This window comes from Fusarium verticillioides, chromosome 3 (genome assembly GCF_000149555.1).
Source record: "Fusarium verticillioides 7600 chromosome 3, whole genome shotgun sequence".
NCBI lineage: Eukaryota > Fungi > Ascomycota > Sordariomycetes > Hypocreales > Nectriaceae > Fusarium > Fusarium verticillioides.
Window position 1 is genome coordinate 194,621 of NC_031677.1, and position 12,581 is coordinate 207,201.

The 12,581-nt window shown below is 49.6% G+C and overlaps 6 protein-coding genes across 6 annotated transcripts; 2 read left to right on the top strand and 4 right to left on the bottom strand.

The window, feature by feature from the left end:
• Positions 1-840: 840 nt before the first annotated feature.
• FVEG_12752 (hypothetical protein) lies at positions 841-1,887 on the bottom strand (the record flags this gene model as incomplete). Its single annotated transcript, XM_018902104.1, has 3 exons — positions 841-879; positions 932-1,540; positions 1,597-1,887. The coding sequence occupies 3 exons, from the start codon at positions 1,885-1,887 to the stop codon at positions 841-843; spliced, it is 939 nt and encodes a 312-aa protein (XP_018760749.1).
• A 506-nt stretch (positions 1,888-2,393) lies between these two features.
• FVEG_17337 (hypothetical protein) lies at positions 2,394-2,660 on the bottom strand (the record flags this gene model as incomplete). Its single annotated transcript, XM_018906593.1, has 1 exon — positions 2,394-2,660. The coding sequence occupies one exon, from the start codon at positions 2,658-2,660 to the stop codon at positions 2,394-2,396; it is 267 nt and encodes an 88-aa protein (XP_018760748.1).
• A 974-nt stretch (positions 2,661-3,634) lies between these two features.
• Positions 3,635-4,981, bottom strand: FVEG_17336 (hypothetical protein; the record flags this gene model as incomplete). The annotated part of the gene is made up of 1 exon (XM_018906592.1): positions 3,635-4,981. One exon carries the CDS (start codon positions 4,979-4,981, stop codon positions 3,635-3,637), a length of 1,347 nt encoding a protein of 448 aa, XP_018760747.1.
• A 1,687-nt stretch (positions 4,982-6,668) lies between these two features.
• FVEG_12749 (hypothetical protein) lies at positions 6,669-8,046 on the top strand (the record flags this gene model as incomplete). The annotated part of the gene is made up of 2 exons (XM_018902103.1): positions 6,669-7,190; positions 7,244-8,046. The coding sequence occupies 2 exons, from the start codon at positions 6,669-6,671 to the stop codon at positions 7,685-7,687; spliced, it is 966 nt and encodes a 321-aa protein (XP_018760746.1). The 3' UTR covers positions 7,688-8,046.
• FVEG_12748 (protoheme IX farnesyltransferase, mitochondrial) lies at positions 7,903-9,858 on the bottom strand. The gene has a single exon (XM_018902102.1). The coding sequence runs from the start codon at positions 9,743-9,745 to the stop codon at positions 8,234-8,236; it is 1,512 nt and encodes a 503-aa protein (XP_018760745.1). The 5' UTR covers positions 9,746-9,858; the 3' UTR covers positions 7,903-8,233.
• Positions 9,859-10,001: 143 nt separating this feature from the next.
• FVEG_12747 (hypothetical protein) lies at positions 10,002-12,023 on the top strand. The gene is made up of 6 exons (XM_018902101.1): positions 10,002-10,664; positions 10,714-10,757; positions 10,805-10,957; positions 11,006-11,114; positions 11,170-11,401; positions 11,447-12,023. The coding sequence occupies exons 1-6, from the start codon at positions 10,598-10,600 to the stop codon at positions 11,856-11,858; spliced, it is 1,017 nt and encodes a 338-aa protein (XP_018760744.1). The 5' UTR covers positions 10,002-10,597; the 3' UTR covers positions 11,859-12,023.
• Positions 12,024-12,581: the final 558 nt, after the last annotated feature.

Here is a 12,581-nt window from a genome sequence, read left to right on the forward strand (position 1 = left end):
AGCCATTCCGGTAACTTGCATTGCATCCTTGCTGATCGCAACAGAAGGGGGCGTGTTTTGCTATGGGACCCCTCACAGGCTGCCTTTAAGTGGAGTTTAGGCAGATGAGGGGTGTTGAAGTATTTGGTCAGCCTTTATCATCGCAGTTGAACAAGACTGGGATGCGATGCGATTCATTGGTCTACTTCTTGTAGATGGTGTTTTGTTTTCTTGGCGGAGTCATTTGCGTTGATGCCTACCCTAGGCCTGATGGCGAACCAGACCTACCCAGCTCTTCAACGACAATGGGCTGTTTAGAGATCGAGTGACAGGAAGTGGAAGATTGGTTACAAAATCTGGATCAATACCTAGTTGCCTTTTCACAACGATCTATAATACTCCGTGACTTTTTAAGCATTCTACTTTGCCTTTGAGCCTTTGAGCCATCGAAGCGCCAAATAACAGTAACAGATTGACAGTTGACCCGCAATTCTCTCAGCTGTCTGAAACACGTTTCAGTGTCTGAGGTTTCCCCAACATCGCTACGCCATCCCTTTTATAGCCGCCATGAAACATCGTGAACCTCATGAGGCGTACTTCACAGTTCAGCACGTAAACCCTCAGTACTATAAGAAGAAAGAGAAATTAAAAATGGTATTTTCCAAAACACGCGTGGTATCGGTTGGCTTTTCAGCCATGAGGTCTTGCAACGCTCGCTCCATTCAATAACAATACCCAAACACACTCAAACCCCTGACCATGACCATATAGAAGAGAAGTTCCAATACAGTAACACAATATGCGCTCCAGTGCGCCCATACATGCTTTTCATTATCGTCAGATCGTCTGACTATGATACATTTAGGTCATGACGTGATCCTGCACTGCATTCGAAGAGTTCTATAATCTCAGTTAGTTAAACCATTCGTCCCTTGACGGGTCGATAACTTACCTTGCTGACTTCACCAACCACATCAACACCACTGTACCGCAGCTTAAACAACAAGCTATCCAGTCCCAGAGGACCCACCCTCAACAGCGAGGCTATAAAGCTGTAATACTGCACATTGCGACATATTCCCCTCTCCTTCTCCTGCAGTTCCTGAAACTCAGCATACTCCTTCTCAAGCTGTCCCCTAATCTCAATCTCCCTATGCGTCGCCTTTTGAAATTCCTCCTCGATTTCCTTCTGCACATTACGTATCGTAGTCTCGCAGTGCTGCAGCCTCGAGGTGTGATTGAGCAGAATTCGTCTGTACTCATCAGTCTCTGGGTCTACGTTTTGTTGTTCAAGGGTTTGCTTCACAAATGCCAGGCTCTCGATGATTTCTGCCTCTCTTGTCCGGAAGATCTTGAGGTTTTCGCATAGGGCTTGGAGTTTTCTGTTGGGGCCTTGCGTAGCTGCTATGGCGGACTCTGTGGCTTGGACTTTGGTTTTGGAGGTTGTGAGGAGCGGTGTGAGCTTTTCTCCTTCTGATTTTTCTTGGAGTTCTAGGAGTTCTAGACTTTTGATTATATCCTCTGGAGTTGAGGGGAGTGAAGGAGTTGATTCTGGTTGTGGCTATTATGACGAGTAAGTAAGTGGTGACTAAAAGTTTTCAATTATGGTATACTTACCGAGTTCGAGTTCGATTCTGTAGCGTTTTTAGTAACAGGTTCGTGGACGGACTCGTCAGAGTCGATCTGCATCTCTGTTTCCACAGACTCTCTGACGTGGGCTTCAGGCCGTTCAACAGTTTCAGAAGGCTCCTCAGGTTGAGGTTGCACCGAGGCTTCAGACTCCATGCCTTCAGGTTGAGACGATGGCTTCGATTTAGGGGACTTGCAGTCCTCTCCCTTATCGGCACTGGAGCTCCTGTATTCAGGAAAATCTAATACTGTTTCCACAAACATAGAGTCATCTTCCATCATCGCGTCCACTTGATCTTCGTGGACGGTCGGACATGATGACTCCGCACGTTGGAGGCTTGTGGCTGAGAGCTTACTCCGGCAGAGAGAACCTAGTAGCCCCTGGAGAATCCGCCGTGACCGTCGTGACACTCGACGCCCTCGAAACAGGAGAGGATGCCGACGCGTAGTCGGACACGACCGATGAGGAAGACGGTGCCGGAGGAGCCCGTGACACACTACTTGGTGTCTCCGGCGGCGTATCCTCGAACCACGACTGGCGTCGCGGCGGTATTCTCGCAGGGAACAGACACTTACTGTTGCTTCTTTTCTTTCCTGGTCTCGAGACCAAAATGCTTGAGGGCATTACTCAAATCACCTCTGCTGAGCTTTGGATTGTTCTTATCCCGCTCCCTTGCGGAGCGAAGCAGAGTGACTTTGAGATCATGACAAGTATCTCCGTTAAAATTGTACCTGCCCTGGTACCCCCTGATCAGATCCCGCAGGTCCCTCCTCATGGCGACAGTTCACCTCTCAGGCTCGAACGCTTTAGATGTCCACTTCCATGACCACTGCGTCGTGAGGATCTCGATGCCTCTTGCGAAGGTCATGCGAGGGTCTGGAGGAGTGGCTTTCTTGTCAAGCTTCATCCTGATCTCTTCATCCGATAGAGGCTTGGGGTCAGATGTAGATTTCAGTCCTCTCTTGATGCGTGGCGCATATGAATCCTTACTGCCGTAGGGTCTGCCTATACGGCGACGACGGGAAGAATCACTGGCCATTGCATTAGACATTCTGTTGCATGTGACGAAAATGCAGCTATAGATGACTTACTCTGAGGGGCATTTTCGATCGTTAGTTGCTGGAGTATTTATACTCTCGCGTTAATACGGGTTATACCATCTTTCTATATAGCTCTACCAGTATCAAGACGTGTCAACGAGGAGGTCGTGATAATGGCTGCAACCCTCACAACCCTAGCGATCAGCTAACTGGGACGTCAATATAGCATTCTAGATTCGTTCTTCACTAATGGCATTCTCTCATGACGCTGGGGTTTGAGACAAATGACTAGGCCCAAAGCACAAACAGTGTAGGAAATGCGACTATATTCGTCTCGAACCAATATATTGGTGCCTCTTAGTTAGCCTTCATGTTCACCAATCAAAAAATCAGAAACCATTAAAAGTATTACCCAAAGAGGCAATATCTCATGTCGAATTAGTGCGTTGAAGTGGAATAATAGAGGTTCGAGTGAGCTGATCGATACGGCGAGTTTGATTGCCCCCCGCTATATAGCAAGATTAGCAGGAATGTCTTGGTTGATTTGATAAAATACAGACTACTCTCTTGTACTAGAATTTCGTGGACAGCTAGCGCGTTGGTGTCCGTGTTTTATTTGCTTCCCGAGACATGCCCAACCGCACAGTGTGAGGCTGGCCTGTATCTATTGAAGGAAGATCAGATGGTCAGTTGATCAGTGACACTAGCGGTCTGGCAAAAAGAAGAGAAAAAGTGATAAGAGAAGAGGCCTGAGCGATACACCCAAAAGATGACGAGAATAGGGGGAGAGAAGAGAAAAGTAGATGACGCTGTGGAGAATCTCGCGGGCGACTGAGCGGGCTGAATGTTCGATACAGTGTCTATATCACTGTGCAGACAAAACCGGGAGCGTGCCGCATTTTTGGAGATGCCGCGATAAGCGAAGACTTGTGATCACCAACCTTAGCACAAGATGCACAGAATGATCAGCATAAAGCGAGTTATGCTATTCTTCAGCCTCATTCATGATACTCTCCGCCATCTGGACCAACTCAACACCATTCCCCTCCAGTCTCCCCAATAACTTCGCCATCCCACCAGGCCCCAACCTCACCAACGTCTCGACAACACTGCAGTGTCTAACCTCCTCCAGAACCTCCTTCACACGTCCTTCCAGCCTCTTCTCCTCATCTTCCAGGCCAACATCGCTCTTCCCCATCTGATCCAGCTCTTCTAAGACATCATCGTTTGCCTGCGCAATCAATCTGTCGTATTCCTCAACTTGCGACGTGTAATGCTGTAGGAGATGATCTGCTTTCATTTCCATGTCTTTGTGTTGCTGTTCCACGATTCCTCGAACTTTGAGGATCTTCTCCTTCATGTCGGAGGTTAATTTGTCAACTTTTGCATTGATGTGGTTCATTTGTGTTGCTTCCTTTGCTTGGTATGAAGCTGCAATCTCGTCCAGTGAATTGGTTACCGCCTCGAGCTCTTTTTGCTTCTGGGCGTGCAATGATTGTAATGAGTTGGTGATGTCTGTGATGCTTTGTGGGCATGGGTCAGTAGACTCGGCCGTTCGTGCTCGCTTCGGGCTCAGCGAAGGTGAGGAGGGTATTATTGAACGCTTTGCAGGTGTAGCAATGTCGACATATTCCTCCTCCTCCTCATCATCATCCTCGTCGCCATAATGGTCGATGCCTAAGTAGTCAAGATATCCACGCTCGTCTTCTTGCACGACCGTGCTGATTGAACGCTTCAATCGTGTCACTGTTGTGTGTGAAGCATCGCGTCTAGAATTATCACCAGCAGCGAAATAAAAGCACGCGTCCCAGATATCGCTGTTCTTTAAATGCGGGCGACGTCGATCGCGCTTCATTGCGCGCTCGCGCAGATAATTCTTGACAAACTGAAAGTCGTTCTGACGCTCATCCGCTGGGAAGACTCGATGGATAATTCTAAAGAGCTTCCTCATACTCTCCAGAATCTCAATGCCCCATTTCTTTGGTACGAAGCCTGCGACTAAGTCCCATGGCCACTGGCGCGAAAGAAGGTATACCGTTCGGGCGGCATTGCCTACTCGCATTCCCATTGTGGATTTCTGCATTTGCCAACCCAGTCTCAATGCGACGTGTTTATCAGACATAATCTGATGAGCAGTGCTGCGAGGCCGCCCACGAGGCTTGGAGCCAGGAAGCTTTCCGCATGATACTGGTGTTGACGACTTTGGCGGTCGTCCCCGACGCTTTGGCTGAGTGGAGGGAAGCATCGAGGCCAGCCCGATTTTTGTATCGGCGAGTTCATCGTGGTCAATGGTCTGCGAGCGGCGAAGACTCCGACGCGCCGCGAAAGTCATTGCGCGCTCGCGATAGTGCTGGCAATGGAAGCTTTTTGGAGAAGAGTCAAGTTGATAGATGGAAGTCCCCTCAGTAGGCCTTCATCGCTGGAGGCTGCCTAGGTAGGTACCTTACGGTACGGTACCAACTGAGTCAGACAGCTTTCAGCATTATGACCCCTATAGATATCAGCCACCAATTTTATTTCCCCAGCAACCCGGCAGTATCGAACAGTTTCAATCAGGGTGAGACAGGTAAAGAAAAGAAAACCGTCAGATCATGGATGAGGATCTATGTGAATGCTTTGAAGACCTCAGTATTAGGTGCAGTCTGGAGCTAGCGGCGATTGTCTTAGTGGAACCTACAGTGCTAAAGATCGTGGGAAACGACTAACACGGATGAAATGAAGACGACAAGCCCATTTACCGGGATCAGAATCATCTTATCTTATCATCCTTCAACACGCAGAAAAACAACAATGTCATCTGTTGTAGAACAACCTGAAACATGCCATCTGCCTCTCTCCACGCCCAGCGACCTCTTTTCAAGACCCTTCCAAGCGCTCTTGTTCCCCATTCTTGTACTTCCTCTCCCAATCTCCAAGCGGCAGTACATCTCCCCCAATCAGACATCCCCAGACCTCCCAAAATAGACACACTAAACCACTACTGGCGTCGCCTAATAACGTTAAACGCGCGCCTCCAACACCCGTGGCCAATTACACGACCCCTCCATATCCACACTACCTTATTTCTGGAGTCTTCTCAACACCAAGCCCTTTGTATCGTCTGTCTCTCGGCTCTGCTTTTTCGCTCAGCTTGTGTTTCTTTGTTTCATCTGCCGGTGCAACTATGATGCGCATCCTTGTCTTCCTTCCCGCGCTTGTGTTGCGCTCACACCATGCAGAAACCCCGTAGTAATTTCCCCAGGCGCCCTCATGGATCATCCACATATGCAAATCGGGTGGTTCTCGAGATCTGTGTTCCTGCTTTTAGCATTCTAGCTTAAACAAATTCCTTGCTTCTGTCCTGGGACGTACGGCGCTTGCTCAAACTTGGTAGTACGGATGGACACACTCTCTCCACCAAGATATCTCCATCTCGACTGTAACCGCCCACTCTCTTAACCGCCCATGGCTCTCCCAAACAGCCGCTCTGCTGAGCCAATATCAGCAACCCATTCATGAGAAACTGCTTCTTTCAGACACGAGTGTGCTGTTTCATTGTCTCTGGATCTTGTTTCAGTTCCAGAGCCGCCCACCTTGAGATTGGTCTTTGTCCTCTCCCCGAGACCTTAAAGCTGCTTCATATCCGGCCTTCTAAGGACCTGTTCTCCATTCTTCAGACAAAACATCAATTTTCAATCTTTCCTAGGTTTCAATTTTTCCTTTCTTCTCTCGTTGTGGTTCTATCTTGGCGCTATCTCCTCTGTCGCTTCTTGATCCCGTCGTGCTTTAGTTTGCCTTGACCCTCTCTACTACTATACTACACTTGGACTTCTCGCTTGGACGAGGGATCCGTTTTCTTTTTGGGCCGTTATCTCCAAGACCGATCAAGCATTACCAGGCCGGTTGACCCGGACCTATTCCTCTTTTCTACGCTTAATCCGTAATCTTGTTACAAGATTCACCTTGTGAATCCCCTCACTTCTCGTTTCTACACCCCCACTACTATTACTACTCTTTCTCCTTACTACTCTTTCTCCATGATGCCGAAACACTCTCGAGCTTCGAGCTCATCTCAGAACCGCTACAATGCCGGTATCCCAGTCTCTCTCGCCCCCTCTCCTATGTACAACCAGCAGCGCATGACCATGCCCAACTACTACGGCATGGAAACAACTGCCTCTTCTTCTATGCCTCTTCAGTCACAACCTCAACAACCTACATACGAACCCTACGCTACAACATCCGCGCCACCTGTCTCTGTCCCTGCCCCTGTTCAGACTAGACCCAGCTCGGGTGCTTGGGGAGCTGCAGATGACCAGCAACTCCTCACTGCGAGGATGCAAGGTCTGAACTGGCAACAGATCCAATCGAATTACTTTCCCTCCAAGACTCCCAATGCCTGCCGCAAGCGTCATGAGCGATTGTTGGAACGCAAGGGTGCTGATGATTGGGACAATCTCAAGCTTCAGCGTCTGGCGAAAGAGTATATGGCTATGAGAAAGGAGATCTGGAGTGGTCTCGCAGCTCGAACAGGCGAGAAGTGGAACGTAGTCGAAGCCAAGGTATGTTATCATCTTTACTCCTTTTATGAGAGCATCTACTAACATACTCTTAGTGCATGTCGAATGGCCTCAAGAATCTGCAAAGCGCAGCCCGCGCCGCAGCCCGCCGCGACCGTCTCGAGTCCGGCGCTCTCTCAGGGTATGACGACGACAGCGGCATCTCCGGCATGGGCCTGACACCGGTTGACGAACTAGACGCATCCTATAGCAGCCCCGAGACCACCGCCTCGTCCGTCGTGGCCTCGGCCAACACGTCCTTCCAGCAGCTCCAGCCTCACCACATGGCCGCTGCCGTCCAGTACAGCCTCGGAGCCTATGCGCCAGGCTACGGCGGCCACGGCTACTCCTCGAGCGTGAGCTCCCAGGCGAGTGCGGGCCATCCCTACGGCCATCATGGTCACAGCCAGGGGAACAGCCCGCAATACATGACGCAGCGACCACAGAGTTCGGATATGGGCATTGGGAATCTTATTAACCGTCCAGGAAGAGGTGTTTAAACCTCACCCCTTCTCTCTTTTACACGCTTGTTTCACGACTTTTCAACAAAGCCTCATCGGAGGCTCTACCCACCCTCGCCGTCCATTCTTTTTGTCAATCCTTATAATCCAGCATACTGCATGGCGAGCAGCAGGGGGCTCTCACGGTGTTTGGCGCTTTCAAGGCAGTTATAACGACGATAACGCAGGATATTTTTCTCTATGGGCGTTTACTTGCTTAATGTTTTTATTAGTATTCTTTCTTTGTCTGTGTTTGTCAAAATGGTGGTCAGGAGGAGTGGGAATGATCATGGCACATTTCCTTTGTATAACTAGAGATAGAGATACCACGACATGAGGTGCATGAGGATCTAGCAGCGCATTGTCTTTTGTAATCCATTTACGCATTCGCTATGAAGAAGTGTTTCGTCTTTGATGCCTTGCTATTAACAGAATCTACAGTAATGATATATGAGTGAGTTTCTTACTGTTAACAAAGCCAATGCGACAAATCTATTTCCCATCACAGATACAATGTTGTTACATATTCATTCGTTATCCTACACGTCACCGCACAGGCTTATCGTGCTGCAAATGGTCATTGGTACTCTCCGCAGCCATGCTCATCATCTCATCCAGTTCCTCCTCCTCCCACTCACCCTCATCCTCGCCAAAGACACTCCTCCAAACTCTACTCCACATGCCCTTCTTGTGTAACAAGGCCAGGATCATTATCCCAGGGAGATGCCATACACTCGCCCAGAAAAGACTTCTCGCGCTGCCTTGGTGACCCTCAAACCGCCAGAAGCGCACGGCTTCCTTGATAAGCCAGGCATTTATTGGCAAGCTTGTGACGGCAAAGGACCATTCTGTTACTCCTGCGGCACAGAGAGATACGCAGAGGGGAATGAAGATGAAGCTGTATCGAAGAGCGACTCGGCCGTTTCGTGCGGGGTTTGTCCATGCTAGCATTCGAAGACCTGCCTTTTTGTACTCTTCACGAATGGGCCAGCTGAGCGCCATGAAGTGGGGGAACTGCCATGCGAAGAGTAGACCAGCCATGACCCAACCGCCAATGGATGAACCGTCGGGGGAGAATAGAAGCTCACGCCATGAACCGTCTTTTGTGGCAGTCTCACCAGCAGCCGCAGCCCAGCCCATCAGAGGAGGAATACCGCCTACCACCGCACCGATCCAGGTATTAAAAACCGTCACAGCCTTGAGAGGTGTGTACATTCCAGCGTAGATAACAATATTAGCGAACCCAAGTCCGGAAACAGTGGGGTTGACACCAAAGTACAAGGCGCCTGTACCCAAAGCCCCAGCCAAAATTGCAAACAGAACAGCAGCCCTTTGAGAAATGAGCTTTCGCACGAGGGGTCGGTTTCGAGTTCGAGTCATCTTAGCATCCGTCGAAGGCTCATAAAGCATGTTTAGAGCATTCGCGCTAGAGGAACATAGCGTCGTGCCGATCGTGAGGAATAATAATGTTAAAGGACTCAAACTCGGTGTCTCGGTCGTACTCGGCGACAGCATTTCGGGAACGGGGTATAAAGCATATGAAGCCATTGCGGTAAGGACGACGAGCATTGTTAATCGAGGTTTCGAGAGGGAGAGACATGCGGAGAGGTAGCGGCGGAAAGAACTCGTTTGCGAAGCGGCATGTGAAGCGAGGAGGGATGAGGCATCGGGAGGAAGTGGTTTTTCGCCTCTAGCTGCAGCGGCCGCAGCTTCAGCAGCAGCTTTCTCCCTCCGTTGAGCCTGTCGTCGTCGATGCGGTGCTAATTCCTGTTCCGGCTCTGCTTGCGAGGTATTCGTAGAAGATATCGTAGCCGCCGAAGCCGACGTGGATCTGATGCCATTGGCACGCCGTAGTATTACAAAATCGAGACATGTCGATCTATCAAACAATCTATTCGAGAGGAAAAACGAAGAGCCCTTCCACGGAGCAGGAGCGAGTATTCTAGGCGGCTGGAAGGCTGCGGCGGAGGACATGCACCGTCGGCTAGCGGGTGCGGCTGCAGCTGCATTGAGGAGGATCTTCTCCACGGCGGGGAGGAGACATCGTGGTTGTCGCATTATGGCGTGGAGGTTGCGATTGGGTTCATGGCGGTGCTGGGCACGCCGGGTTGAACGGTGAACGAGGGAGCTGGGGAGCTGACTGGGAATGGGTCGACGGTGATGCAACAGCAGATTCTTGATGCAATGGTGGATAACCCGATTGGGGAATCCTGGGGAAGAAAACGTGATTTATCACGTGCGGGAGCAGTTGGAGAAGAACCCCGCGGGCCTGTCGCTTGCTGTCATTCGAAATCCATGAATTCTTATTGAACGCCGCTAAACCCAATCAAAGTCATTACGATCCTCATTATCTCATCAAAGGTTGATATCATGAAGCTCAATCTCAAGCCTCATGAATTCTTGGGACCGTTACTGAGTGGAATGACCGACAAGTGCCGGTAGCAACTCAATCGCCTCCCTCCACAGCAAGTTCACAATCGGAGAGCCACTTCGACCCACGCGTTTCCACCACATGATCACAGTATCGTCTCTACATTGGCGTAGAAAGTTTTGACCCCATCAATTCAAGTGAATTGGGATACGGAAATAGTGCTGCCCGGAGGAGAGAAACCCCTCTTGCCTCGCCCTTCTCGTCGTGGTAATTGCAGCCGAATGACATTCGAGAAACAAGCGTTTCGGGTAGCCAAGCCGAGCGAATGGCCGCCAAAGTTTCCGTCATGCTCTAATTCTGGTGGGGGTCAGCTCGGCTTGGTGACTTGACTTGAGCAGAACGACTCCATCGATGAGTTTGATGATAAAGCAAGATATTGTCGAAATCGACAAGAACATTATTTAAAATCGCAATTGACTCCCTATTATCTGCGAAATTCTTCAGAGAAAGCAGCTCATTCGCATTGATATATCGCTGATATGACGACATTGTTGGAAGCTCTTCGCCAGACCAGTCGGGTTGACTGCGATACTCTCGATTCGAACGGTACGAGCCACAATCATGTCGCAGGCTTCAATTACTAACTCAACAATAGTTGCTCATGAGTTGGGCCCATTCGTGGATTGCACATCTAACCAGGTAAGCAAGCTCACCATGCCGATGTCTCCAGTAGTGCTGACCTTCAGGCAATCGCATTCTCGGAGATCTCAAGACCGCTTGCTGGTGAACCCCTTTTGCATCACGATGTGCTGATTAAAGAGGCCATTCAAAGTGCCCGTGGGGCACTGAAGGAAGTGCAAGGATCCGCGACGTTTGAGGAGTTTGTTGTACAGATCTTGGTATGACAACAAGAAACCCACGCAATGGAGCTTTACTGACCCGACAAGATGGTGAAACTTCAACTATTGATCGTACCTAATGTTACAGGCTACGTGCATATTCAGACCAACCCAAAGCTGTCCTACTCGACCGACGGCACCATCAGCGACGCCTACCGTGAGTCTTCTGTTTCGTATCTCTATTGCTCACGCTCACTAACCACCTTATACAGGTATCGTCAATATCTTTAAACACCTGGCCCCGGATTTCGACGAGAAGAGGGTGTGCATCAAGATCCCCGCAACTTGGGAAGGTCTCCAGGCATGCCGAACACTTGAGATGAAAGGAATCGCGACTCTTGCGACCACCATGTTTTGCATGGAGCAAGCGGCGTTGGCTGCCGAGGCCCAGTGTACCTACATTGCGCCATATGTCAATGAGCTCAAGGTTCATTTCGAAGCTGGGTGAGTTTGACTTGCTACGGGCCCTCACCATTCTAACAATCACAGATACATTGACGAGAACAAAGCCTTTGACTTTTGTCGCGAGGCACAAGCCTACTACATTAACCACTCATTCCGCACCCAAGTATTGGCAGCATCACTCACGTCTGTGGAAGAAGTAATGCAGCTTGCCGGAATCCAACATGTCACGATTTCACCGAATTTGCTCAATGGCCTTGCTTCAACTGACTTGTCGACCTGGAATGGAAAACTGGGCGAGTACTTTGCGCAAGGCCCTACACAGAAGAGCTGGGAGACGAAAGACTACAATGCCCTGGTTAGAGACGAAAGCTCATGGAGAATGGCTTTCACTAGAAGTGGCTTTGGTACGAGTGAAGGTAAGATCATCCAGGCCATCAACTACTTCGCCGACTTCCAAGACAAGCTTGAGGAACTTGTGAAGCAGCATGCTGGATGATTTCGGACGCATCGGTCCATCAAGTTGGTGTTGCAGCATCCAATACCCAGAACGAAATTGGACAAAGGAAAGCTTCTTACAATACCATAATGAACGACTTCATTCACAACCCTCGATCGCCCTCTCGTGATTCTTCGTTATTTGCGATTGAACAAAGAAGCTCACATAACAGATTGCCCATTGCTATTTCCACGCAACCGTGTGTTTCCAGCTTCTTTGTTTACATTGATTGAGCTTCCCCTCTTTTCGGACCTACCAAGTCCGGCTGGAGACAAAGAACAGGCACACAACTTTCTGATTGAAGGAGGCTTGATTGCACCCCGACCGAGAGGTGCTTGGAGCTTTGGCCTGCCTGTTGCTAATTTTGTGTCAATAGGTGTTATTGTCGACCTTTTTGGGTTGACGTTTTGTGTGGCAGGGCAATTGGCCGTTAGGCCATCAACAAGTTTTGTTTCCAACGGCCTCTCATCTCAATGCGCCTACGGGATGCGACAGATTTCAACAAAACGTTCATAAAAACGAAGTTTTTCTTGATACAGTAGTTGTAGTGCCGCGCAAGATGTCGACCTTTGACCAACCCTCGAAAACAAGATCAACTAAGCTCAAAGGATGAACGGCAACGCCGAGGAAAGGCGATTCTCGTCACAGACCACCCATCAACTTATCAAAGAGAAGACATGTCTCTTTGTTACCAACACCACGGCAAACCACTTCTGGTACGTG

Bases quoted from the DNA above. Each gene is read 5' to 3' on its own strand.
- FVEG_12748 (XM_018902102.1), bottom strand. From the start codon at position 9,745: ATGCGACAACCACGATGTCTCCTCCCCGCCGTGGAGAAGATCCTCCTC.
- FVEG_12747 (XM_018902101.1), top strand. From the start codon at position 10,598: ATGACGACATTGTTGGAAGCTCTTCGCCAGACCAGTCGGGTTGACTGC. The intron at 10,665-10,713 runs GTACGAGCCACA...ACTCAACAATAG, and splicing joins CGATACTCTCGATTCGAACG to TTGCTCATGAGTTGGGCCCA. The intron at 11,115-11,169 runs GTGAGTCTTCTG...CACCTTATACAG, and splicing joins CACCATCAGCGACGCCTACC to GTATCGTCAATATCTTTAAA.